The sequence below is a fragment of the Malaclemys terrapin genome, chromosome 3 (genome assembly GCF_027887155.1).
Source record: "Malaclemys terrapin pileata isolate rMalTer1 chromosome 3, rMalTer1.hap1, whole genome shotgun sequence".
Taxonomy (NCBI): Eukaryota; Metazoa; Chordata; order Testudines; family Emydidae; genus Malaclemys; species Malaclemys terrapin.
This window is the reverse complement of record NC_071507.1, coordinates 78,286,778-78,312,181: the sequence shown is the minus strand read 5'-3', so window position 1 is coordinate 78,312,181 and position 25,404 is coordinate 78,286,778. Positions and strand designations below refer to the sequence as shown.

The window sequence follows — 25,404 nt, the reverse complement described above, 5'->3', positions numbered from 1 at the left end:
TGCTGTAGCTCAAACAAAAGTTATGGGTTTGGTGCAGGAATTACTGGACATGATTCTATGTAGTATTTTATGCAGGAGGTCAGACTAGATGATTATAACAGTCCCTTCTGGCCTTAAAATCCACAACATTTAAATGGTCATCATCCCCCACTGCTTTCAATGGGGGCTGAGCCAGGTTGCCTTGAGGGACTAAGGGAGACCCCTTAGTCATTAGGTGAGGGCAAGCAAGGATATAAGAGAATGGGGAGGCGCAAGGAATGAGAGTGTAGAGCAGCAGGGCAGGAGACTGTGGAAGGATCATGAGGAGTCAGAGGAGCGTGGGGAGAATTAGGTATACTGAGAGAGTTGCAGGGGATTATGAAATGCAAGAGGCTGACTGAAAAGGAGTGCAGAGAAATAAGCCAGGCTGAGAGGGTGCCTGGGAACATGGAGTGCAGAAGGAAAATGGGGTACCAGGGAATGTGAAGGGTGGAAAACAGTGAGGGGAAAGGGAAGAAATACAGGGAGGCAAGCGAACATAGGGGCCATATGGGCAAGTGTGGAAGGAGAACATGTGTGGGGTAGCTACCATTCTATCCCCCACTATCCTCCTCTCTAAGTATTCTATCAAGTTAGGGAAGAAGCTAGGGAGGAATAGTGTGGCAGCTCTCCACACCAAATGGGATAAGAAAAAATGAGTCCTCTCTGAGCAACAGTCAGGACCTGCATTTTTAAGTGTGTCTTCAAAGGGTGAATTTAAAATCTGAGATGATCACGCCTACATTGGGGACTGGTGGCATTCCCCTAAAGGTTTAACTATCAGAAGGCAGACCCAAATATGATTACCATTTAAAATCTCATGAATTGGGGGGAGGGGGTCTGACTCATGATTTTTGAACAGTTGGGATTGCAATTCTACTCTGAAAAGTTACTATGTAAAATAATATCTTCTTAGTCAACACATCTGATCCTCCAGTGGATTCAGAGATATATCTGCTGACAAGTGTCAAACTAACATTTGGCTACTTTTTAGTTCTGCTAGACCTACAGAACCACCACATCTAGGAGGGTGAGCTGTATTACATTCCAGGTAAAATTTTCAAAACATACTTAAGAAACTTAGAAGCTTAAATCCCATTGACATTCAATGAGACTTAGCTTCTTAAGTGCCTATGTCACTTCTGAAAATAGGTATTTTTGAAAATGTTGCTGTATGCTCCTGTACAAAAGTTGATATAGTTTGTTTAGAATGTAAGCTCTAATTTAGAATGCAAGCTCTTCAGGACCAGAACCCTCTTTTGGTATATGTCTGTAAAGTCCATAGAATCATGGGTCTGAGCCTCTACATGCTACTGTCAGAGACATTATTATTGATAATAATAATTAATAACAAATAGTTTTTCACTACATCCAAGTTAAAAATAATCTGATTTTAAAAACTAACATCCAGACAATCTGGATACAGGAAAAATAACGCTCCATTTGTAATGGATCTTTGTTCCTGAACACAGGTCAGTTTTTTAACAAATTTAAATCACTATGGTACTGAAAAAGGCTGTGTACTAATTCTGCTCAGAGAGGGCATTGCAATCACTACAATACCACTGAATCTCACAGCAGTTTGTAGGTCATCAAGCAAAAATTGCCACCAGAAAAGGCTCTCTTCGAAGAACGTATTATAATACTGTGGATCAGCAACATTTAGTTCTAATTACAGTCACAGAGGTTAGACATGGAAAAACCTTATATTGTTTTCCTGTTCATATCCCTGCTAATTCAGGACAGTTCTGCACTCTACATTCTTGAAGGCTTTGTCCAACCTAGCCTTCAATGACTCTAGTAATGAGGCCTGTGACACCTCCTCTGAGAGACTTTTTCCACAGTCTAATAAACTTTACAGTTCCCTGATATCCAACCTAGATTTCTCATTTCATCTCATTAATCCTGGTTACTCCCAAGGTGTTTACACCCTTTGAACACCTGCAGACTGGTATAATATCTCCTGGTTTTAGCTGTCATTTGGGCATGCTATACATATTTAGTTTTTTAATCTCTCTATATAAATTTAAATCTCTCTAGCCTCAATCATGTTTGCTGCAGCACCAACAGCATCTCCTTTATCATATTTGAAGACAGTTTGAATTGTCCTTTAACAGAGCCAATAATGATAGCATTTTGTATTTATTATTATTCATTAATAGCACAAAACCAAATTGTGACAAATAACCAGACTCATTTACGCAACATTAAACTTCATAAAAACATAAGAATGGCCATACTGGGTCAGACCAGTGGCCCATGTAGGCCAATATCCTGTCTTCCGACAGTGGCCAGTGCCAGACGTTTCAGAGGGAATAAACAGAAAAGAGCAATTATCAAATGATTCAGGCCCTTCTCATTCAGTCCCCAGCTTCTGGCAGTCAGAGGTTTAGGGACACACAGACCATGGGGTTGTGTCCCAGACCATCTTGGCTAATAGCCATTGATGGACCTATACGCCATGAGCTTCATCTTTTGAACATTCGTCTGAATGTGAGCAGTCTTAAATCTATGAATCACATACTATGAACTATAATCAACTTACTGTGTACCAAGTCTCTTGTATTTACTAATTGAAAAAGCATCAATGGTGAGGGCATTCAATATTATTGCTGGATACAAGATGTATTTCTCAAAACACTGAAGCCACACATAGAGTCTTTCAAACCACATTAAATGAGCAGCATCTGTAATAAAAACCCAGATAACAGACCATTTTGTCAAATTATTATTTTTTTCAGCATATAAATACTGTATAGACAATAAATGCATTAAAGTCAAAAGGACAAATCATAAGTTTGTATATCATACTAGTTAATATACCCACTAATTTATGACACTTCATGTAATCCTTAATTCTTTTGCCATATAGCAATCATGTTGTTCTCTGGATTGGGCCAATATTTATACATTACATACTTTGCTTCTTTTTGCTGCACATATAGATAGGCACATATAGTAGCTGAAATTGTACATACTAAAGGATAGATCCTCCTAAGTTTTTAGAAGTAAAACATGACATGATATTAATAAACATATTTGTTGTTCATCACTTTAATTACTTTTCTTACTTACAATATTTTATTTATTAAAGAATATTTATAATTAACTAACACCTTTCATGTGACCTAGTGGGGAAGCTGTGTGACCAAACAGAGATAGCACTAAATGAAGACACCAGAACCCTGGATTTCTATTCCCAGCTCTGTCACTGGCCTGCTCAATGACCTTGGCTAAGTCATGTCCCCTCTCTGTGCCTCAGTTTCCCCATCTGTAAAATGGGGATAATGATTTGTCAAACTTTGTAAAGTGTTTTGAGATCTAAGGATAAAAAGCACTATAAAAGAGCTAGGGATTATTATTATTATCTCAAAAGACCCAAAAATACTTTACAAAGAAGCTATTATATACGTAAATACAGTCTTTTAACAGTACACAACAATATTATTCAGCAATCAGACAGGACGTGACCACTGTATCCAGTTGAAATTGCAGGGAGAAATTAGGCAGGCAGAGTGAAGTTTCCTGAGTAACACCTGTATTCTTGCAAAAGTGACAGGAATTCTTTAATGAGCACAAATAGTTCAGGTCATCTGAAAAACAAACAGCAGAGTGCACCATACTGGAGTATTGGTTTAGTACTGACTCAAAGGTAAGAACCACCTGCTGAACTACCAACACCCCTTCCTACAGCAAGAAGAATAAAATAAGCTATTTCAGCAATATGAGGGTGAGAAACAAGAGGACACAATGAATCAAGATTCCGTTGTACCATATGTTCAATAGATACAAGCAGAAAAGTCAGGAACCAATTATTCCAAATTACCTTAATTCATGGACCTATGATATCTTTAGTTGAGGTAACAGGCTTTCAAAAAGCTGTACATGCATTTCTGAGACTCAATATCCTTCACTCTTTATAGCTTAAAGTATTTCCTCTTATTACTGCCTATGGCTCTGATGCCAGGCTTTAATTAAAAATATGATACACATTTCAAAATCAAGCTTTTTTGCCTCCGAAGTAGCAGGTAGAAATGACCATGGCAATGCTGTGAGGGACCTGTTTTCACAACCATTTTTCATACATTCTAAATTCAGTACATTCTAACAGATATTTCTGGGTACACTTCTGCAATAATTAAAGCAATACAGACTAGATGAACACCATAGGAAATAGAGAATATAGAAGAATCTGAAAATGCCTTGTCTCCTGATTGTACCAGAGGGCTGTTCACCTGAGTGATCCCAAAGTATGAGCTGAACCATCAATGCAGATCAGTCAAAGCGTGAAGTGGATTTGCCTGGTATATCTCTACTCTCAACCTTTTTAAAAGCTGAGCCATTACCTTTATGAAAATTATGTTTTTCCAATGAATGAAGACAGACCTAATGGGGATAAGGGAAGAAATCCTATAACGGTCTTCTATGATTAAACTCATGCAAAAAGACAACAAAGCCAGGATATTCACAAGAGTTGCTCATTATCAAGCAAAGGAAGCCTTTTAAAACAATTACTTTCAGCTGGAATACAAATCATTAATAAGATTTACATTTCCAGTACACTTTCCTTGGCATTTTGTGGTAACAGTTAAAAGGCAACCTTAAATCAAATCTCTTGGATACTTTTTGGTACCCAGGTTTTGTTTTGAAGACATGATTTTTCAGAGAGGTTTAAATCCTTAATGTATGGCAAATGCATGATTTTGCAGGGGATGAGCAGAACCCTTGTGTTGTCTAGTTTGAAGAACAAGATACTGAAGTCCTGCAGCAGACTGTGCTCTGACATTATTGTTTTCAAGCACCTCAAGAACATAGGTTGAGAATGATCCATCAAGCTATGACAAGCAAGTTTCCAGCTGGGAGCAAAGAGAAGATGACAGCTGAAAAAAGAATTCAAGTAGTTTGCTGAAATAAAAAAAACTGCAGGAGAACTAGAAATTAGCCTCTGAGATTCTAAAATATTTACAGATATTCCTACATACCAAGGCAGCACCTGCTGAAGCCAGTAGATATTAGCAAGACCAAATGATCAATGAAGTTAAATTGTTTCATTCAGCTTTAGTGATTCTCTTGAGATATTATGCAGGAAATGAAAGTTACAGACTTCCGTAACCATGCCGCTCAAATTTTAAACATTCAAAAGTCAAAGTAAATATAATTCTGCCTCAATTTCTGAAACAGGAAAATCTATTTAGCAAATACAATACACTTTTAAACACAGATGTCTTAAACACAGAGTACAGCATATCAAACTGCACACAATATGTAACAGAGGTTGTAATGTAATTGTACCGTAACACAGGGTTAAACGCTACTGTACAGTGTTCTCAAAATATAGCTAATACAGGTGTACAGATCAATTGGTGATTTTAAATAGAAAGCTCAGCTAGTAGGTGAGGTAAATGTTATTGGTAAAGGGACTTCTCTGTGCTATATTCTCTCTTACAGGGGTCTATATGGATAACCACTAAGGCTTATATTGACAGAGCGAACACAATGGCTAAATATCACTGATACAACATTCTGTGTTCTCGCTTTTAACTTGATTTTGTTACACTTTTTAAAAATGAGAAATGCCATTTTAAAAAGAACTCTTCCCCTGCATTGTTTCATTGCTACATTTTCAGTAAATCCCCATTGCCACAGATGCCAGGGAAAGACATCATTTTAGCCTTATTACTTCTGCTAGCAGAATATTATGCCCCGCAGAAATACAGTGGAAACTATGTCTGTCATTAAGAAGTTTATATATAAAGTTTTTATCATTAATAATTTGAACATTCCCTAAAGGGCTTGGGTATTAAAAAAGAGAAGGGTTATTTTTATTTTCTCTATACCATGTAAAATGGCTATAAACTTCAGTACAAATATTAGGCTGTCCCTCAGTTTACATAACCCTGGATTAGGCCATCGGTCACTTGACTCATACACAGTAGCTCAATGTGATGCAAGGTGACGGAGGTCTTTGAGCTTTCATCTTCCCTTCTATCATCTGTGTAAAACTGGGATAATACTGGCCTCCTTTGAAAAGTGGTTTGAGATCAACTGATGAAAAGCACTATAGAAGAGCTACGTATTATTATTATTATATTTGATATGTCCTCCATTTCCATACATAACATTCCCCTTTTCCACAATCTAAAAGTTACACCAGGGGTAAAACAACTTGCATTTTACACCAAGTGTAAAAAAGAGGTTAGGACGTTTAATAAACAGGGATAAATATCCACTTGGGTTGCACGGAAATCTATTTTGCCCAGTAAATAAATTCAGATTTGAATCCAGGCCTACAAAGATGAAATGTTTGAACATTCATGTGCTATTCTATCTACATTTTTCAAAAGGAAAAGGAGTAACTCAGATTTAAGCCAGAGTCATGAATAAATATTAGATGGGCTAGCAGCCCAGTCACCAATAATCTGAAGAAAAAGTCTGAGATTCTTCTCACCATTATATTCCAGCACTTTGAAGTTCTGGTCAGAGGTATGTTGTGATGTTATTGACATAAACTGTGGCCGTATAGATGTTTGTTGCAACCAGCATCCTATGGCTGCACCAGGTCTTGTACAGAGGAGGCCAAGTGAGGTTTCTATGTAAAGGTTGTAGTTTACTGGTTATGATTATGCTGTCTGTATGTCTGTATCATATTTGTATTTGAAGTTATGAATATTGGCTATGTACTTGTTTGATTCTAAGTAGCCTCAGTGAAGCATTTGGTCAGCTTCTTGAGAAAGAACTATTCTCAGTAAGTGCCCAATCAAGAAACACTTAACTGACAATGAACTTTGGGAGACGCCAATCCACATCTGAGCTTTCCTGAGAACGTTCAAACTAACATGTAAACAATGGTATTGGCCTGCAAAAAGCGGAATCGTCCATAGATATGTGACTTGCCCAGCTGGCTACAGACTCCATCTTGTTGCTGTGATCATGAACAGGAGAACAAAGGGGTTTCTGCCCACAAGAGAGAGAATATAAAAGGCCCTGGAAACCCCTCCATTTTGTCTTCAGCTGGCTCAAAAGATAGCCTTTCCACCCCAAAGAGATGCCTGAAAGAACCTGGAACAAAGGACAGTAACTATGGGGGGTGGGGGGTGAGTGATTGCTGGACCCAGAGTAGGAAGGAGTCTAGTCTATGAAAGAAGCTTATTGGAACATCTCTGAGGGTGAGATTTACCTGCATTTAGTTTCCTACTGTATTAGGCTTAGACTTGCATGTTTTTGTTTTATTTTGCTTGGTAATTTACTTTGTTCTGTCTGTGATTACTTGGAACCACTTAAATCCTACTTTTTATACTTAATAAAATCACTTTTTGCTTATTAAATTGACCCAGAGTAAGTAATTAATTCCTGGGGGAGCAAACAACTGTGCATATTTCTCTATCAGTGTTATAAAGGGCGAACAATTATGAATTTACCCTGTATAATATGTATAATCAGAGTAAAATGGATTTATTTGGCATTTGGATCCCATTGGGAACTGGGTGTCTGGGTGCTAGAGACAGGAGCACTTCTTAAGCTGATTTCAGTTAAGCCTGCAGCTTTTGGGGGACGTGGTTCAGACCTGGGTCTGTGTTTGTAGCAGGCTAGCGTGTCTGGCTCGACAAGACAGGGTACTGAAGTCCCAAGCTGCCAGGGAAAACAGGCTCAGACGTAGTCTCAGTACATCAGGTGGCAATTCCAAGAGGGTCTCTGTGACCCAACCCGTCACATACGTGAAAGCTGATGTTTAAGGGAAAGGGGCCCATAATAAGGAATAATCTTATTTTGTAGGGGGAAATCTGTTCAGGGCCCCAGTGGATTTCCTGGACACTTTGGTGGTTGGCGACAGGGACAGAGGATGTGAAGTGTAAGTAGGCACCAGCACTTCAAATGATTAAATAAAAGGGGAGAGAAGGAGCAACAAAGATACAAAGGGAAGAAGTTGTTTCATGCAGAACTAAATTACAAATCTAAGTGTGGTAATGGGGTAGGGAGCTGAAATGTTTAGACACATTTTAAATGTGAATCAAAATGGTCCACTCTTCAGTTTAACTCCTATCCTGCTGCACCTGAAGTCAAGTGGAGTTTACCTACTCACTTCCATGGATTCAGGGCTTCCTTTTCTACATTAGAAATAACACTTCCCTCCTGCTGGAAGACTGTCTGGGGACTGGAGAACTATGGGATAATGAAATCCCAATAGGTAGGGGTTGCAGCGGCAGTTTTGCTAGACCTCACTTAAGACAGGAAGGGATGTTCACACAGACAGTTTAAAATTCTTTGGGCTTAAATTTTTTTGCTAAAATTGGATAGTTTTAGTAGAAAGCTCTGCATGAGGGAGTCAAACCCACCCACCTCTACAATGAAAAGTGGAAAAGTTGCAGTTGGCCTTTCTACCTATTATGATGTCACTATATTCACTTCCGTTCTTCCAGTCCCTGAGAGAGTGCCATCCAAAAGAAATATAGAAATCAAAACTTGATATTCCTAATATTTCTAAGTAAAACATGAAAAAAGAAAACTCATCTTGGGAAAAAATGGTTGTCTTTAAACATCACAATGGACATAAGCAAGAATATTTTTTCTTTAAAAACAAGACAAACTAAAGGCAACATCAATCAACATTCTGACAATATTTATTACAAACCTCTCACTTCCCGCTGATGATATTCTTTGTTTTTAAGTATGGGGTGTGAAATCCACAGCCAAGGATGATGCTTGCGGAGCTGAGGAAGTATGTAATGTGTTACGAATCCCACAGTCCATGCTAAAGCAAACAGCACAATGCTGAGAAATGGCTGAGCCAAAGGAGGAAAATAATGGAATCACATTTACAAATAATATTTTATAGACACAATATTTTTAATGTACAACAATTTAATCTTCCTTATACATTTGCAAGAAATATTGATTCTTATATAAAAAGCATCAAAGACTACAGGTGGGAAGCAGATGTGGGGCTCAGGAAATGAATGCAACAACCTTTGTTCTTTTTCAAAATGTACTTTACACACACATTTAACTAGTATTGTAACTGAAAATAAAAAAGCTAAATTGGTCGGGTTTATGTAAGAATCCCTCTTCCAACAGCTTCTATGTCATAAAAAAAGACTAGTATAAAAAAGGTTTAGGGAAAACAATTACTAAATACATTAAATTGTGCCTAATATAAATATCTATAACTGATTTGCAGTGTATATCAAAAGCCTTGAAATTATCTTTGCCATTAAATAATTTTTCCTTAACTCTTCTCTTCACAGTTCCTTTCTATTCTTAGCCATGTAATTTTGCATAATAGAGATGATATCTTAGGGGGAAAATATTTAAAAGGAGGGGATTATAATACATACCCTTAATGACAGAAACACAGTGCTGGCGCTGACTGCAAATGATAGAACAGCAGCCACTGTGCAGACAATGAGATCCGATTTCAAGATTTCCTTCTGTGAATATAATTTTTTTAAAATACAAAATTATCAAGTGAATATTATTTTAACTGGATAAATTACATTACTCCATTATGAATTACTAATAGTTTGCATTGTGATGACATTAGTCATTGTTTTACAATATATAAATATATTTTAATATAAAGGTATTTTCTGCAATATGCTTTGCAAAATTATTTCCCCGCATGCTACATTTGTTAAAAAGACCCTGTCAATCATATTAAAATTTTATCAAAATTCATTTAAAAACATATTTTGTAAACATTGTTTAAGTATCCCATGTTACAATTAAAACTAACCTAAAACTAAAATGGTTTTACATTAAATTTGTGTCTCCGTTTATGTAATGGTATTTATGGGGTTTTCTGTATTTCTGTTTTCAGAAGTGGGCCTCTCTCTAGTATTATGTAATGATAATGAAAGATAAGAATCTACCTTCAAGTAAAGAACTATAACTGGGCTGGAGTAATTGTGTTTTGGAGATATAGGAAAATATGTTCTTCCTAACCCATTTTTCTTGTGATTAAAATATCATCATGAATAAACAAATTAACAAGGTAGTTTTTGAGCTATGTGAATTTTTGAACCATTGTATTTTAGAGCTTACAGAAATGTCTTTGGTTAGCAAATCAATAACTTGGCTTAGACTTATGACTAGACATATTACAGAGGGTTAGCAGTACTTAACACTGGAAGCAAATGCAGGTGCTGACTGGCATAAACTGAATGCCTACTACTAGATATTTATCTAAATACTGACTTGTAGTGCTTTAATTTAAAGACTCCTAGAAACCTGGGATACAACAAAATTTCACTTAAAAGAAAACTTCATCTGATTCAAGATGTTTCTGACTGTGTACTCAGCCCCAATAGCCAACCTAGCCAACAAGTGTTTCTGTGGGGAGGAGGAAGAAAACAAAATAATGACAAGTTTCAGAGTAACAGCCGTGTTAGTCTGTATCCGCAAAAAGAAGAACAGGAGTACTTGTGGCACCTTAGAGACTAACAAATTTATTAGAGCATAAGCTTTCGTGGACTACAGCCCACTTCTTCGGATGCATATAGAATGGAACATATAATGAGGAGATATATATACACACATACAGAGAGCATAAACAGGTGGGAGTTGTCTTACCAACTCTGAGAGGCCAATTAATTAAGAGAAAAAAAACTAAAAAATTAAGAGAGACTGCAGAGCTAGAATTGATATGCAAACTAGACACAATCAACTCCGGTTTGAATAAGGACTGGGAATGGCTGAGCCATTACAAACGTTGACTCTATCTCCCCTTGTAAGTACTCTCACACTTCTTATCACACTGTCTGTACTCGGCTAGCTTGATTATCACTTCAAAAGTTTTTTTTCTCTTAATTAATTGGCCTCTCAGAGTTGGTAAGACAACTCCCACCTGTTTATGCTCTCTGTATGTGTGTATATATATCTCCTCATTATATGTTCCATTCTATATGCATCCGAAGAAGTGGGCTGTAGTCCACGAAAGCTTATGCTCTAATAAATTTGTTAGTCTCTAAGGTGCCATAAAATAATGATAGGATAACAGACCCAACAACAGGAAGATAAAAATGAAACAGAGATGTAGGAGACAACACTTGACCAACAAATTTTAAAGTATAGGGGGAGCTATCAGTGACCACTATATTTCGGATGCTTAACAATTTCGGTTATCAAAAGATGATTGCGACCTGTTTCTAAGAACACGAACACTTACACTGTTTATAGCAGGCCTTTGAAATTCAGCTGGACTAAAGCCCCTAGGCTTGAGGAGTGCCTTTTCTGTATCCCATAAAACTCCACTCAGGTTTAGCTGAAATATAAAGTGTTAATTGTCCTTTTCCTGGCTTGTGTTCCTCAGGAAAATTTTGGCAGACTGCCAAAGTATTAATGGACCGTGAACATTCTAAAGAACTAGATCCAAACCACTCCCAAAGCAGCAGCACCAAAACCACCATATACATGTTCTGGCAATGTAAGGAAGCCAGGAGGAGTGCGAGCAGAGTTGGTGCAGCCTTCCAACAAACACCCTGCCTGCCTGGACTCAGCACATGGCTCCAGTGGCCATACCCACCTCTGAAGACACCACATCAGACAGAAGCATCCCAACGCAAGGGGATAGAGTGAAAGAGAGAACCAGGCCAGGCCAGCCCCTCACCATCAACTAACTCCTGATCTCCCACCTGGTCCTGCCCCAGTGGCCCATTCCCACCCACAGGATAACAGCCTTCTCCCGCCACCAGCTAATGTAGTTAGCCCTGTGGCTCAAGTGGTAGCAGCTGTGCATCAGTACTGAAAGTTCAGGGTTGAAACCCTAATGATGATGCACATAATGGAATTTATTTTTACCTTTTTTTTCCTTATTAAAAATCCTAGGAAATTACATACTAAAAACTACATTAAAATAATGTTATTTAGGTTGCAAAGTTAAGCACTTGAAAGCTAGGAAATGCTAGATTTATGGTTGCCTGTACAACCTTAATTTAGCCCTGCTGGGTATAATATAATATAATATAATATAATATAATATAATATAATATAATATAATATAATATAATATAATATAATATAATATAATATAATATAATCTTTAATGACATGATCACACACCACTCTCAGTAATGACAACTCCAAGCATTCAAAAATTGTGAGTCAGGCCCCAAAGAAATCATGAGGTTGGCTAAACATTAATAAATGTACTCGGGTCATGTTTTCAAAGCTAGACTGAAGGATAGAAACTTACTATTTTTAAAATGAAAGCTGATATTCTCATGTAATCATATGCCTCCCAGAGCTGGGGTTTTAAGAAAAACATCACATATCATGATATTTGCAATAAGATGATGAGAGTTGGTGAGAGTAAATAAAACACTGCACATTTTCCACAAGACCCCATGCACAGGGGGGTATACAGAATGGATGCCAAAGCAGGCTGAATTAAGGTTGGACGGGCCATGATTTCCTAACTTTCTAGTCCTTGACTTTGCAACCTAACTGACATGTTTTTAATGTAATGTTTGATACACCTTATGTGTGAAAGGCTTGACCTCTGACCCTAGTAAAAATTCAATAGTGAAATAATCACTACCATTGGGATTGTTTTGAAGTTTTGGGTAAAAACAGATCATGCAGACAAAGACTCAACATCACTCATCCACCATTCTATCAAAGAAATATTTCTTTATTTTTTAAAAGGCTATTCTGGATACCTCCTGCTTGTGAGAATAAACAGGAAAACATGCTGTAATTTTTTTCTTCTTGTTTTAAATTATACATTGAGAGCTTTGTATAAATCCTTTTACTAGCTATCTGACTGTTTGTACTAAAGGCCAGGAAGGAAGTTGAGTTTGAATGTAACACATTAACACCCTCAGGCTACTGGTTAATGTAGTAATCAACTGTGGGGATGCCTATAGAAATGAATTATAATGCTAGGAAGCTCCATTCTCAAAGTTGAATGGTCAATTATCCATGACAGCTGCTTTGTAATTCCAGTTTCCAAAGCTGACAATTCTTACATAGCCATTGGAGCAGAGAAAAAATAGTAAAGGTCATATAGCTAAACATTACAAATGCTATATTGATTACTACTAACATGAATATGAAGTCATTATACAACACAACAGATTTATTTTAGTATTTAAACCTATTTGCTTTCATCTTGGGAGGTGAACCAGTTATTTATATCTTAAATTTATTGATTAAAAAGGTGCTAATTTAGCCTGAATATTATGCATGCTTTATACATAGGTGAATAGCCCAGTGGACACTGGACATTTTGTTGCACTTTGCCATCTTATGCAGTTGACAATGGAGGAAAAAGCTTGTTTGGGCCATTACACAGGGGCATGCTGAGGGAAACAAAAGGGGGAAGGATATGCTATTAAAATTTCTCCTTCTGGTCCTCATGTAACAGTGTACCCAATTCCCAGATTGATCAAAGTTCTTCTTACAGAGGATCTGAAAGCTATTTTTAGTTTGCTTTTGAAAATTAATCAAAACCAGAGCTGGTTACGATAGCACACTCCCTTAACTATAATGGAATAAGATCAGAATGGATTGTTGTTTGAATGTTTCCCTCAAATTTGATGCACATATCTTTTTATCTGTCTACACACACCAATACTGGCATTGCACTGTGAGAAAAATTGTGGCGAACCTACTTAACTTGGATCAACTATTTATTAAGACATAGGTGCCAGCCACTAAAGGGTTTAGACAGAGCATGTATTAAACTACAATCGCAGTCTCCTCTTCAGGGAGTACTATCTGTGTCCCAGCATGGAAGAGTTAGCACTACATAAACCAATTTAGACTTGTGCACATCTGCTTACATTAATATATAAACTGGAGGAAACCCAAACACAGGAAGAAAGGAAGGTACAGCATTAGGAGGCCCTTGTAGCAGCCAGTAAAAACAGCCTGTGTTTCTGGAAAACTACGTGAGATGTCAAACGTGTGTAGCAGAAATGTGCAGCTGACAAGCACCATGTGAAACCAATTCCCTGGCAGAAAAGAGCACCCAGAAACAAATTCAACCACAAAAAAGGGACCAAGACACAAAGGCCCTGTCTATATTACCAGTATAGCCATGCCAGAGCACTACAGTGGAACACAGTTATCCACTTTTCCTATGGTTCCAGTCTGCAATATAGTCAGGACCTTAACTGTGTTTTTAACCAGATCCTCATCTGCACTCTGAAATGAAATTATTGTAACCAGTTCAAGGGATGGCCATATTGTTAACTGGGTCAGTCTCCTGACATGGTTCAACTTGTAGAATAGATGAGGTCAGACTGTACACTTGCCTCAGACAATGAGCAATAAGTGGAAGGGATGTGTGGGTTATAAAATCAGAAGAAAATTATGCCTCCCACTATATCTACAATACAGTCAACCAGTTCATAGAAATCAATTGACAGTGGATTGTGCCCATAAGCTACATACCAAAAACGCCAGAGTAGGTAGCCAAGCTTTATAATAAATACTTTATATCTTTGCTTAGAAGCCTCCCTCCATTAATAGCCAGACCTCTACTATGCACTTTAACTAAGTAAAATAATTAAGTTTAACAGAAGTTGTGACTTCTACACCAAGCAATAAAGTAGCGTATTTTCCATGCACTCCTTAAACACTACTTACTCCCACAGATACTTACACTTTAGGGATTATCTAGCTCCCCAGTGCTTTGAGGTGCCATTATGGATGCTGTGCTGAGGAGAAGGAAAGGTTTCTAGAAGCAGGGCAATTCAGAACTTTTGGAAGGAATTAGCCACACCTTAACCCTTCTGGGAGCCCCATCTTTGACCAGTCTGAACTCCTGAGGTATCCACCTTCCCCTGGGGACCAGTCACCAATACTTTCCTAAAGCCATGTCTACAGTGGCAGAGTTTTTTCGCCAAAAGTTTTGTCAACGGTCAAAAAGCGCTAAAAGAAAAAGGTTGCTGCATGTTCACACTGTCTTCCTCTGTCGGCAGAGCGCATCCACACTTGAGACAGTAGCGTCGACAATTTAGCATGGTTAAGGGATTCCACATGGGTGGATTGCAGGTTTCCAGTACATAAAATAAATAATTTTAAAAAGCCTTACCACTGACTCTCTCATCTTCTCTGGGAATGCATCTGTTGATGAATCTCTCAAATTTTGACGTAGAAAGTGAGGAAAAAATTTACATTGAATAAGGGACCTATTATAAAAAACATTTGTTAGAATACCTCGGAATAACCGCTTTTCAGCTAATGGGGTTATATGCCCTTACACATTTTAGAGCCCAACTTTACCCTTACATACACAGTAACTATTCTACTGCTGCATAGCAGGGGATTGCTATAGAAAAGCTGAAAATCTGGCCAGGGCAGTGTCAGCTTCCTCACTGATAAGGAAGTCTAGTCTAGAATCAGCACAGTAGCATTAATTGGAAAGGGACCATGGGAGAGGGTAGTTCAGTTCCATGCCCTTTCTAATCTTTGACCACTACTGAGAATGCTGGCAAGGGGGTTCTTTTGTGCCACTTCTGATGTCAAACACTGATATTACAGATGACCCGATTTTATAGGGACAGTCCCGATACTTGGGGCTTTTTCTTATACAGGTTCCAATTACTCCCCACCCTGTCCCAATTTTTCACACTTGCTATCTGGTCATCCTAATTACAAAGGGAAAAATGCTCACCTCAATATAAATTACATGTTCATTCTCATTTTAGTTTTACACAACACCTTCTCCTTCATCTTAAAATTTATGCTGTAGGCCATTCCTTAAATACTGTTTCCAATCCCCTAAACTCCATTTAGTTAAATTCAGAGTCATTAAAAAATATCTTAAACCTCTTTTTGGGGATTATACATTTTAATCATGATTATTCAATGAATACTTGATGTTGTTGTAGAATCAGAAACTCATATTTTAATCTCAAACAAGACATTTAACAACCATTTGAACTGCTGAGAATTTGATTAAGGTCGTTAGGGGATTAGAAACTAGATTTAAAAGGTGGCCAAGCAATGAATTCAAGGATTCAAAATACCTTATTTAAAACAAAATATATGAGTTTTCTTTTTAATTAAAGACATTAAGAGACTGGGAATTATATCCCGAAGAAAATACACATTTAAAATCTAAAGAACTTATTCTTGAGTGCTTATTTGGTATTTTTCTGTTTGTATTTTACACAAGAACTGATAGTACTTCACCCCACAACCATTTCTGTATTCTATAGCATCCTGTAGAATGAGTTATATGTCACTCGTAGTGGACCTGATCCAGAGCCCATTGAAATAAATGGAAAGATTCAATGGGTTTTGGATTAGGCTCCAGGAGAGTAAGTGGAAGCACTTCTTACTGCACTTCCACCTCAGACAGAATACAGCAGGGATCATGAGGATGACAGGATTTACATAAACCACACTGAAGAACTTAAGAATTTCAGTTAATGCCACAGCTCCTTTTCACCTTTCTTCCCATTCCTGTTTCCTCCCCTGCATATAATAACTCCCCATTGTCTCCCTCAGAATTACCTGGCTGTCTCTGTGAATGCCCGAAAAAGGCCCACACCAAGATGGCATGGGTTCCCATGTTTCTAGTTGCATCTCTGCTTCTGTCAGCCCAACCTTCAGATCACCATGTTGCTTGTTCTACACTGGTTCTTCACTGTCCCTGGACTCAGCTTTAAATGCTTACTACCTTGAAGAGCAGTTAACATCAGTGGAGAGGCAAAGGTGATGGAACTGACACTAGAAAAGAGTTGTGATCGGGTTGTGCTCCCCAAGGATCAGAAACTCTGCCTCTTGCTTCTTAAGTGCTTCCTAATGCATCTCCCCAAACCCTGATAATTAGCCTGTCCCCAGGTGGCATCCATTGGGGATTAACTAGTTCCATAAGGGTTAATCATATAATTCCCAGACAGCAAAATCTGACCCAAAGAACTTAGTACTGATGAAAGGTACTAGATTTATTGCCCAGGTGGTTGAAGCCCTTTATTCATTTACCGAACTGGTACACCATGGGCAGCAGGTGTGAACACTTCCCATTTCATCAAAGTACTTTGGGTACCTAGTGATGAGAAATTGAATCATTTGGTTTCTGTTTATTCATTCATTGTTCTTTCTGCTGAGACAACCGACAGTGGCACCATTTAGTGACAAATCTGATGGTAGTTTTGCAATGGAGACAGCTGGCTACTGGAATGGACCAAGACCAAAATATATTTCATACAAGCTACCAAACTAATGACACTATCTTTCAGCCACTGACAGCAGTCTTTGGCCCTGATCCAGCAAATTCTTCACTTTACTATTATACATCATCTCATTGATTTCAATGGGACTACTCATGGTAGTACACTTAAGCACATACATAAACGTTTTCAGGATCAGTACCTTATTTTGTACCATTTATCTAGAGGTAAATGTGTATCTTATTGCTAGTCCTTGAGATATCCAGTCCCTCTCAAAAAAGAGTGTTTTCTAAAACACTGGTATAATAACCATAAAAGCCCTCCTTTATCATACTTTTTCAGTATGTTTCTTTCCAGTGAGACCCAAGTTTACACAACCAACTTTGTTAGAAGATGCCTTAAGCCACCAAATTCAGAAATCACCATCTCCAGACTTAAATATCACCCTGTGCAAGTTATAGTTTACATGCCATACAATAAAAAAAAGTTTACTGACAACTTACATAAGTACAGATGGATCACTGCTTTGCCTGCTAAGATGATAAGAAAGTGCAACTAAAAGGCCACAGAAAGCAGAGAACAGTGCTGGAATGTGTCGAGCATCCCATGGTTCCTAATGGGAAGGACAAAAAGCAGAATACTTTTATGTTAGGAATGCAAAACTTACTTTTTAAAGGAAGCTAAATCCTACATACAGTGCTAGATCTACAGTACTCAATACATCATATATCAAGGAGTTATAGTTCTATCATATCACAATCTATTATTGTGAGAATGGCTGAGATGTTACAGACATACTTTAGAAGTACACAAACTATATACAAAAATATCTCCATAATCAACAATTAGAAAAGAAACTAGAAAACACATGAAAAGCAGATTTCCCCCCTCTAAATAAACACCAGAGGCAACATTTATAATCCTCACTAAAAGAACAAATTAGAGATGTGAATAAAATAAATTGCATTTTATTTGCTAAGCCTTAAAATCAAAGGTAGTTTACTCGACCTTTGGCAAGCTCTCTCAATAGCCTGCATAAAATCATAGAAAATTAGGGTTGGAAGAGACCTCAGGAGATAATCTAGTCCAGCTCAGAGCAGGACCAACCCCAACTAAATCATCCCAACCAGGGCTTTGTCAAGCTGGGCCTTAAAAACCTCTAAGGCTGGAGATTCCACCACCTCCCTAGGTAATCCATTCCAGTGCTTCATCACCCTCCTAGTGAAATAGTTTTTCCTACTATACAACCTAGACCTCCCCCACTACAACTTGAGACCATTACTCCTTGTTCTGTCCTTTGCCATCACTGAGAACAGCCTAGCCCCATCCTCTTAGGAACCTCCTTTCAGGTAGTTGAAGGCTGCTATCAAATCCCCCCTCACTCTTCTCTTCTGCAGACTTCTCCTCGTAAGTCATGTGCCCCAGCCCCCAATTCATTTTCATTGCCCTCCGTTGGTCTCTCTCCAATTTGTCCACATCCTTTTGGGGGGGGGAGAAGGGGGGTGGCGCAAAACTGGACAATACTCCAGATGTGGCCTCACCAGTGCCAAATAGAGGGGAATAATCACTTCCCTCAATCTGCTGGCAATGCTCCTACTAATGCAGCCCAATATGCTGTTAGCCTTCTTGGCAACAAGGGCTCATTGTTGACTAATATCTAGCTTCTTGACCACTGTAATCCCCAGGTTCTTTTCTCTATGACTGCCGCTTAGCCAGTCAATCCCCAGCCTGTAGCAGTGCATGGGATTCTTCCATCCTAAGTGCAAGACTCTGCACTTATCCTTGTTGAACCTCATCAGATTTCTTTTAGCCCAATCCTCCAATTTGTCTAGGTCACTCTGGACCCTATCCCTACCCTCCAGCGTATCTGCCACTCCCCACAGCTTAGTGTTATTAATGAAGATGTTGAATAAAATCGGCCCCAGGACCAACCCCCTGGGGCACTCCGCTTGATACCGGCTGCCAACTAGACATCGAGCCATTGATCACTACTCACTGAGCCTGACGATCTAGCCAGCTTTCTATTCACCTTATAGTCCATTCATCCAATCCATACTCCTTTAACTTGCTAGCAAGAATATTATGGGAGACCATATCAAAAGCTTTCCTAAAGTCAAGATATATCACATCCACTGCTTTCCCCATATTCAGAGAGCCAGTTATCTCATCATAGAAGGCAATCAGGTTGGTCAGGCATGACTTATCCTTGGAGAATCCATGTTGACTGTTCCTGATCACCTTCCTCTCCTCCAAGTGCTTCAAAATGGATTCCTTGAGGACCCACTCCATGATTTTTCCAGGAACTGAGGTGAGGCTGTAATTCCCCGGATTCTCCTTGTTCCCTTTTTTAAAGAGAGGCACTATATTTGGGACAATCATCTGGGACCTCCCCTGATTGCCACGAGTTTTCAAAGATAACAGCCAATGGCTCTGCAATCACATCAGCCAACTCCCTCAGCACCCTCGGATGCATTAGATCCAGACCCATAGACTTGTGCATGTCCAGCTTTTCTAAATAGTCCTTAACCTGTTCTTTCACCACTGAGGGCTGCTCACCTCCTCCCAATACTGTGCTGCCCAATGCAGCAGTCTGGGAGCTGACCTTATCTCTGAAGACCAAGGCAAATAAGCATTGAGTACTTCAGCTTTTTCCACATCATCTGTCACTAGGTTGCCTCCTCTATTCAGGAAGGGTCCCACACTTTCCCTGACCCTCTTCTTGTTGCTAACATACCCGTAGAAACCCTTCTTGTTAATACCCGTAGAAACCCTTCTTGTTACCCTTCACATCCCTTGCTAGCTGCAACTCCAATTGTGCTTTGGCCTTTCTGATTACCCCCCTGCATGCTCAAGCAATATTTTTATACTCCTCCCTAGTCATTTGTCCAAGTTTCCATTTCTTGTAAGCTTCCTTTTTGTGTTTAAATTCCCCGAAGAGTTCTCTGTTAAGCCAAGCTGGTCACCTGCCATATTTGCTATTCTTTCTGTACATCGGGATGGTTTGTTCCTGCAAACTCAATAAGGACTCTTTAAAATACAGCCAGCTCTCCTGGACTCCTTTCCCCTTCATGTTATTCTCCCAGGGGATTCTGCCCAGCAGTTCCCTGAGGGAGTCAAAGTCTCTCTTCTGAAGTCCAGGGTCTGTATTCTGCTGCTTTCCTTTCTTCCTTGTGTCAGGATCCTGAACTCAACCATCTCATGGTCACTGCTGCCCAGATTGCCACCCACTTCTATTTCCCCGACCAATTCTTCCCTGTTTGTGAGCAGCAGGTCAAGAGGAGCATGGCGCCTAGTTGGTTCCTCCTGATGGACAGAGATATGCCAAGTTCTATAGGCAATGTTAATGTAAACAGCAACATGCAAACAAAAAATGCAGGCATGAACAACACTCTTGCAAGGATCAACCACTCATTATTATTTATTATTAGAGGGGGTAAAACAGTGGTTGCCATTGTTAAGGCTCAGCTCCAGCATCCACTTTCAATTGTTCCTAACTTTCTAAAAAAATGCTCTTTGGGCTAAAATTTTCCATGTTTATTCTCAACTCAGAATATTCATGGAAACTTTGATGATTATTAATTGATGCCCAATATCTTAAAAATGGCTCCATCAAATACATACTTCACAATATGACTGAGTCATAATCTGCATCTGACACAGTGCAGCTACACACTTCCCCATACATGGGTCTTATGCCAAAGCCACAATTGACCCTTGGGTGTGTAACTTCTTTTCCAAAACTGAAATACATTGAAGAGCCTTGTGATTTCAAAACTACTTTATACTGTATGAGACATAACTCCTTCCCCTTCCTAGTATTAAATAAACCCTAGATGATCATATATATTCTTTACATTACTTTAATAGTCCATTACGTCATGCACCTCTCTGTTCTTAGCCTGCCCCCTCCCCCTTCTGCAGCTAGTTACCTCTTTACTGCTCTCCAGAATTAAACTACACAGCAATCAGGGAAAGCACATTCTATGCCAATGCGGTATGTTTTACAAAAAATGTGGACACAAAATGGTTCCATTTCTCTAGAATCAGTGTAAATGAACCATAACTGTTTTGTCATTTTCCTTCCTGACTAATGATGGCTGGTAGAGCTCTAAATTTAAAAAGCTGAAAGAACAACATAGTCAATAATTGGACAATGATTCTTCTCCCCGGGGGAAAAGGAATGACAGGGTTTCACTCTTGGATGGTGATGTTATCTGTCATTCCGGAGAGAGAGTTTGTATTCCTAGTTGCCTTCATTCTGTTTAGGTGATGTCTTGCTCTTTCATTCCATATACAATTTTGACTTTGATCCACACACACAAATAGTGGTTTTTAAAGCAAGTGAAATGCAGGTGCAGGGTTAAGGATGAAAGTGATGAATTAAATAAACACTTAGGCTGAAAGAAAAAAAAGTTCTGTTTCACCAGAGGTTCACCTACTCCCAAAATAACCAATTAGAAGGAGAAGAGCTTCTCTGGAATTTAAAAGTTTGTAGCCCTAGAAATAAAAAACTATTTTTTTTTTAAAGTTGGGCGTAGTAGAAGTATCCAAACAAACAGAAAACCCACTTTCTCATGTCATTTGTCCCCTTTTTTAAAAGAAAAGACTTCTCAAGCCTGATACACCTTTACGTTTCAAAGGTACTTTGTAATAAATCCTGCTCCACACTCAACACTAGAGAAGGTCCTGCACATGGTAGAATCATTGTGGTAACATGTAGTAATCATGATCGTTTTGATTCGGAAAATCCCCCTCATCACAGATAGCTAGTGCAGGCTGCTGCTACCATATCAGGAGTGAAAGTATAAAGGCTGCAAGAGTTGCATAGTCACTGGCTGCAGTGTAGCTGGATGCTGAGACAAGCATCAGTTATGTAAGAGGTGAAGTAGAGGTTCTGAGTTTTAACCCTAACCCTATATATTTTAGCAACGCATGTTGAGAAATGATTTTGCAACTACTTATAATTTTATCATCATTCAGACATTTTTGTCCCTGCCCCATCCTAGACACACAGTACTCTTCTTTGAGCACAATTTACAAGGCAGGTTTTGAAATTCAGCTGTTTTTTATTCCTTTATTTTTAAAGACATGGTAACAATAAGTGGGAAAACCCCCTCACCTCATTCTTGTAAAATGTTTACCTCTTGGCTGAGTTCATACAAGACAAACTTTAGCCAAAAATAATTTTTCAGAAAGTTATGAGCAAGTGGAACTGAACTGAAATGTCTCTACAAATTTAACCATAGTATTTTGTTACCAAGTGTATTCTATTTTCAATGAACGTTAATGACTGAGGACTGTCAGTTGCCCTAGGAGCATTAATTATGCTCATTAGTCCATTTATGTCAATCCAGAAGTAAGAATCATAATGTTGATTTATTTAGATGATCTGTTGATGGCAGAAAAGTTATTAGAGTGAAGGGAGGAGCTCCCCATAAATTTCTGCAAAGCTACTTCATTGTTCTCCTTCAAAACCTTTCTTTTATCTCCTGTTCCATGGTGCCTACAAAAAAACTTGGCAACTGTTAAGCTACTTATGGGCTGAAACCACTGCCTATTATGCTGACTAACATGGTTTCACTGTTTCCTCATAGTCCCATCTAGCTGTATACATCTGTTGTCTCTTCTCCTATATTTCAGCTGTAAGCTCCTTGGGGCAAGGACTGTCTTTTTTTGTTCTTTGTTTGTACAGTGCCTAGCATAATGGGGTCTTGGGTCCATGACATGTGCACCTAGATGATACTGTAACACAAATAAATAAATAATAAATTGTATTGAATTTGCACTGAGCCCTTGCTGACATCTTTGTAGTTGTCATAAATCTCAAGAACATTATTAGGATCCCCAAAAGTATCCAAAAATGGTAACGCTTTTTATATTTATAAACCTTGAAAACAGACAGTGTTAAAAAGGAAGTTTCCATGTGCTTGGTTTGACCTAAGTTTCAGCTAGTTTTCAATTTATTAATTATAAAATTCTAAAAATAGAGGGTTAGAAAGGAATTGCCAACAGATTTTTCCATTCAGCTTTACTATGTGGCACTGTATAGTAATATACTTTCATTCTCTCACACATAAAACTAATCTTGGACCTTCTCTGCTTCTACAAACAGGTTTCTGCAAACACATTTTACTATTATTTTTGTTAAATCCAGAAGATAATATTTTCATCACCAGTGAAAAACACTGAAATACAACAAAGATGGGTCTTTGGACATGGATATGGTTACAAACTACTTACTACTCATTGCAAAGCATAATATCTCCAAAATTTACATCCTTAATAGCTCTTGCCTGGACCCCAAGGATCTCTAAATTGGGAAATATATGAATTGATGAACCTGTCTCCAGAAATCTGCTTGAAGTATTTTATGTTGTTGAAATAAAACTGCAATAAGCCTATAATTCTATATTTGGTCCCTTACTCATCTGGGAATTCTATGTATACACGAGGGTCCATTTGGTCTTGTTTGAAAACATTTTGGGGGCAGTTCTAGCTGTCTGAAAGGGAGCTTTGCATTCTATTTTTTGCCACGGTAGAGGTTTAATTAGCACAAATATATACCAAATTATTAGTGCATGGATGAAGTTAGTGTTCTTAAAAAGCATGTATCAAGAAGCATTGCTCCACTCATTATTATGACTGCTGAGTTTGGGCCTGAATCAGACTACAAATCAAACTATACTAATTCTGAGATTTATGAATGGGGCTTAGAATAGGCACTGAAATTTAAAAACTGCCACCAAAAACCATAGATAAATTATTTTGTAATATTTGATTCCAGGCATACAGCACAGCTACTCACATTCTGATTATATACTTCTGATGAAGACAATTTGCAATTATCTAGAGATGGAACAGGCCACCCATGCCACTTATAAAATGAGTAAATTTACTTCAGATTAATATTTTCCCCTAGATCCAGTATCTGTTTTTTCCATGATGACTAAGATAACCCATATGTTCCTTAAACAATTAAAAGAAACTGTACAAAAATTAATCTGGATCTTTATAAGCCACAAATCAAACTCAGTGGCTATGTAGTGCAAATAGGGTTAATTTTAAATGGATGCCAAGTCATTTATTTTAAAAATTACTGAAAATATTTAGTTTAGCAAAACAAGAAATAGTAGGCCAGGTCTTAATACTTTACTGAGTTTACTCCCAAACTCAAGGATGTGGCTCCCACTATTTTAGTTACACGGGGGGGGGGGGGGGGTGTATTTTAGAGACATTAGAGAACCATTAACATTGAGACCAAGCAAAATAATCAGAATTATTAATCATGGCTATTTTATTATCAAAGAAAGGAAAAGTAAACATTAAGCATTAAACCTAATGATAAAATGGTTACATTCATTACAAATCCATTACAATCTCTTCTGTATGTCTATCTGTGGAGAGCTTTTACCAGAGATTACACCCTTAAGCATGAAATGCCTCTGGGGGCGTTCTTTCTTTGGTAAATTAAGACTAAAGTATCTTGTTTCCTAAAACTACTGTGAAATGCTGTCTTAACTATTTTGGGGCTTATCTATACAGAAGGATAATACCCTCTATAAGGATGTCATTTCTAAAGCACACTAATGTGTTGTGCATTCACTGGTCCGTGTGAACTCTGCTGGTGTGTTTTAACACAGTGCTATTTGAAACAGCATTACATTGAAGTGCACTAGGGAACCTTTAGTGTGTACCAGCAGGGTCTACATACACCAATTAATGCGCAACATATTAGTTCTCTTTAGAAATCACACCCCTCTAAAGTACATTCCTCCACTGTGTAGACAAGCCCTTATTAGATCATTTAAATCTGTTTATGTATGGGCAACAGAATTTGTCTAACGGCAGGTGGATCCTGTTAGTTATTATAAATAACCAAACAACTTACAGTTGGACAAAGTAAGCAATCTTAACTAAATCCTATGAAATTGAAGAAAATATTTAAATCCGTTACTTAGAAGAAGCCATTTAAGGAGCTGTTTTAAAACAGGCCAATTACGAATATTAAGAATCTTAAATCCAATTTAATCCCATTATTTCTCTGTTTACCAATGTTTAGTCCCTGTCTCATCTTGGTCTAACCATTTAGTGATTAACAGGAGAAACTGTTAATATTTTAAGTTATCACAGCATTTCCATATCCTAACAAAATTACAAGAGATTTAAAATCTAATCCCTTGGCAGTGTTTTGGTTAATTTTCTCTCACCAATCCATGTTGAAATCTTGGGGAGGTTTCTCTGGTTGGTTTCTTCTTGAGTCTTTTCT

At 38.1% G+C, this 25,404-nt stretch overlaps 1 protein-coding gene across 1 annotated transcript in view; it reads right to left on the bottom strand.

The window, feature by feature from the left end:
- Positions 1 to 25,404, bottom strand: part of PCNX2 (pecanex 2) — a 248,771-nt gene that overhangs the window by 119,920 nt on the left and 103,447 nt on the right. The window contains exons 16-20 of the mRNA XM_054021531.1: positions 17,642 to 17,751; positions 15,053 to 15,149; positions 9,351 to 9,443; positions 8,648 to 8,798; positions 2,564 to 2,705 (exon numbers count right to left, since the gene is read on the bottom strand). Of these exons, the coding sequence (XP_053877506.1) occupies positions 2,564 to 2,705; positions 8,648 to 8,798; positions 9,351 to 9,443; positions 15,053 to 15,149; positions 17,642 to 17,751 (593 nt within the window). The remainder of the gene's footprint in view (positions 1 to 2,563; positions 2,706 to 8,647; positions 8,799 to 9,350; positions 9,444 to 15,052; positions 15,150 to 17,641; positions 17,752 to 25,404) is intronic.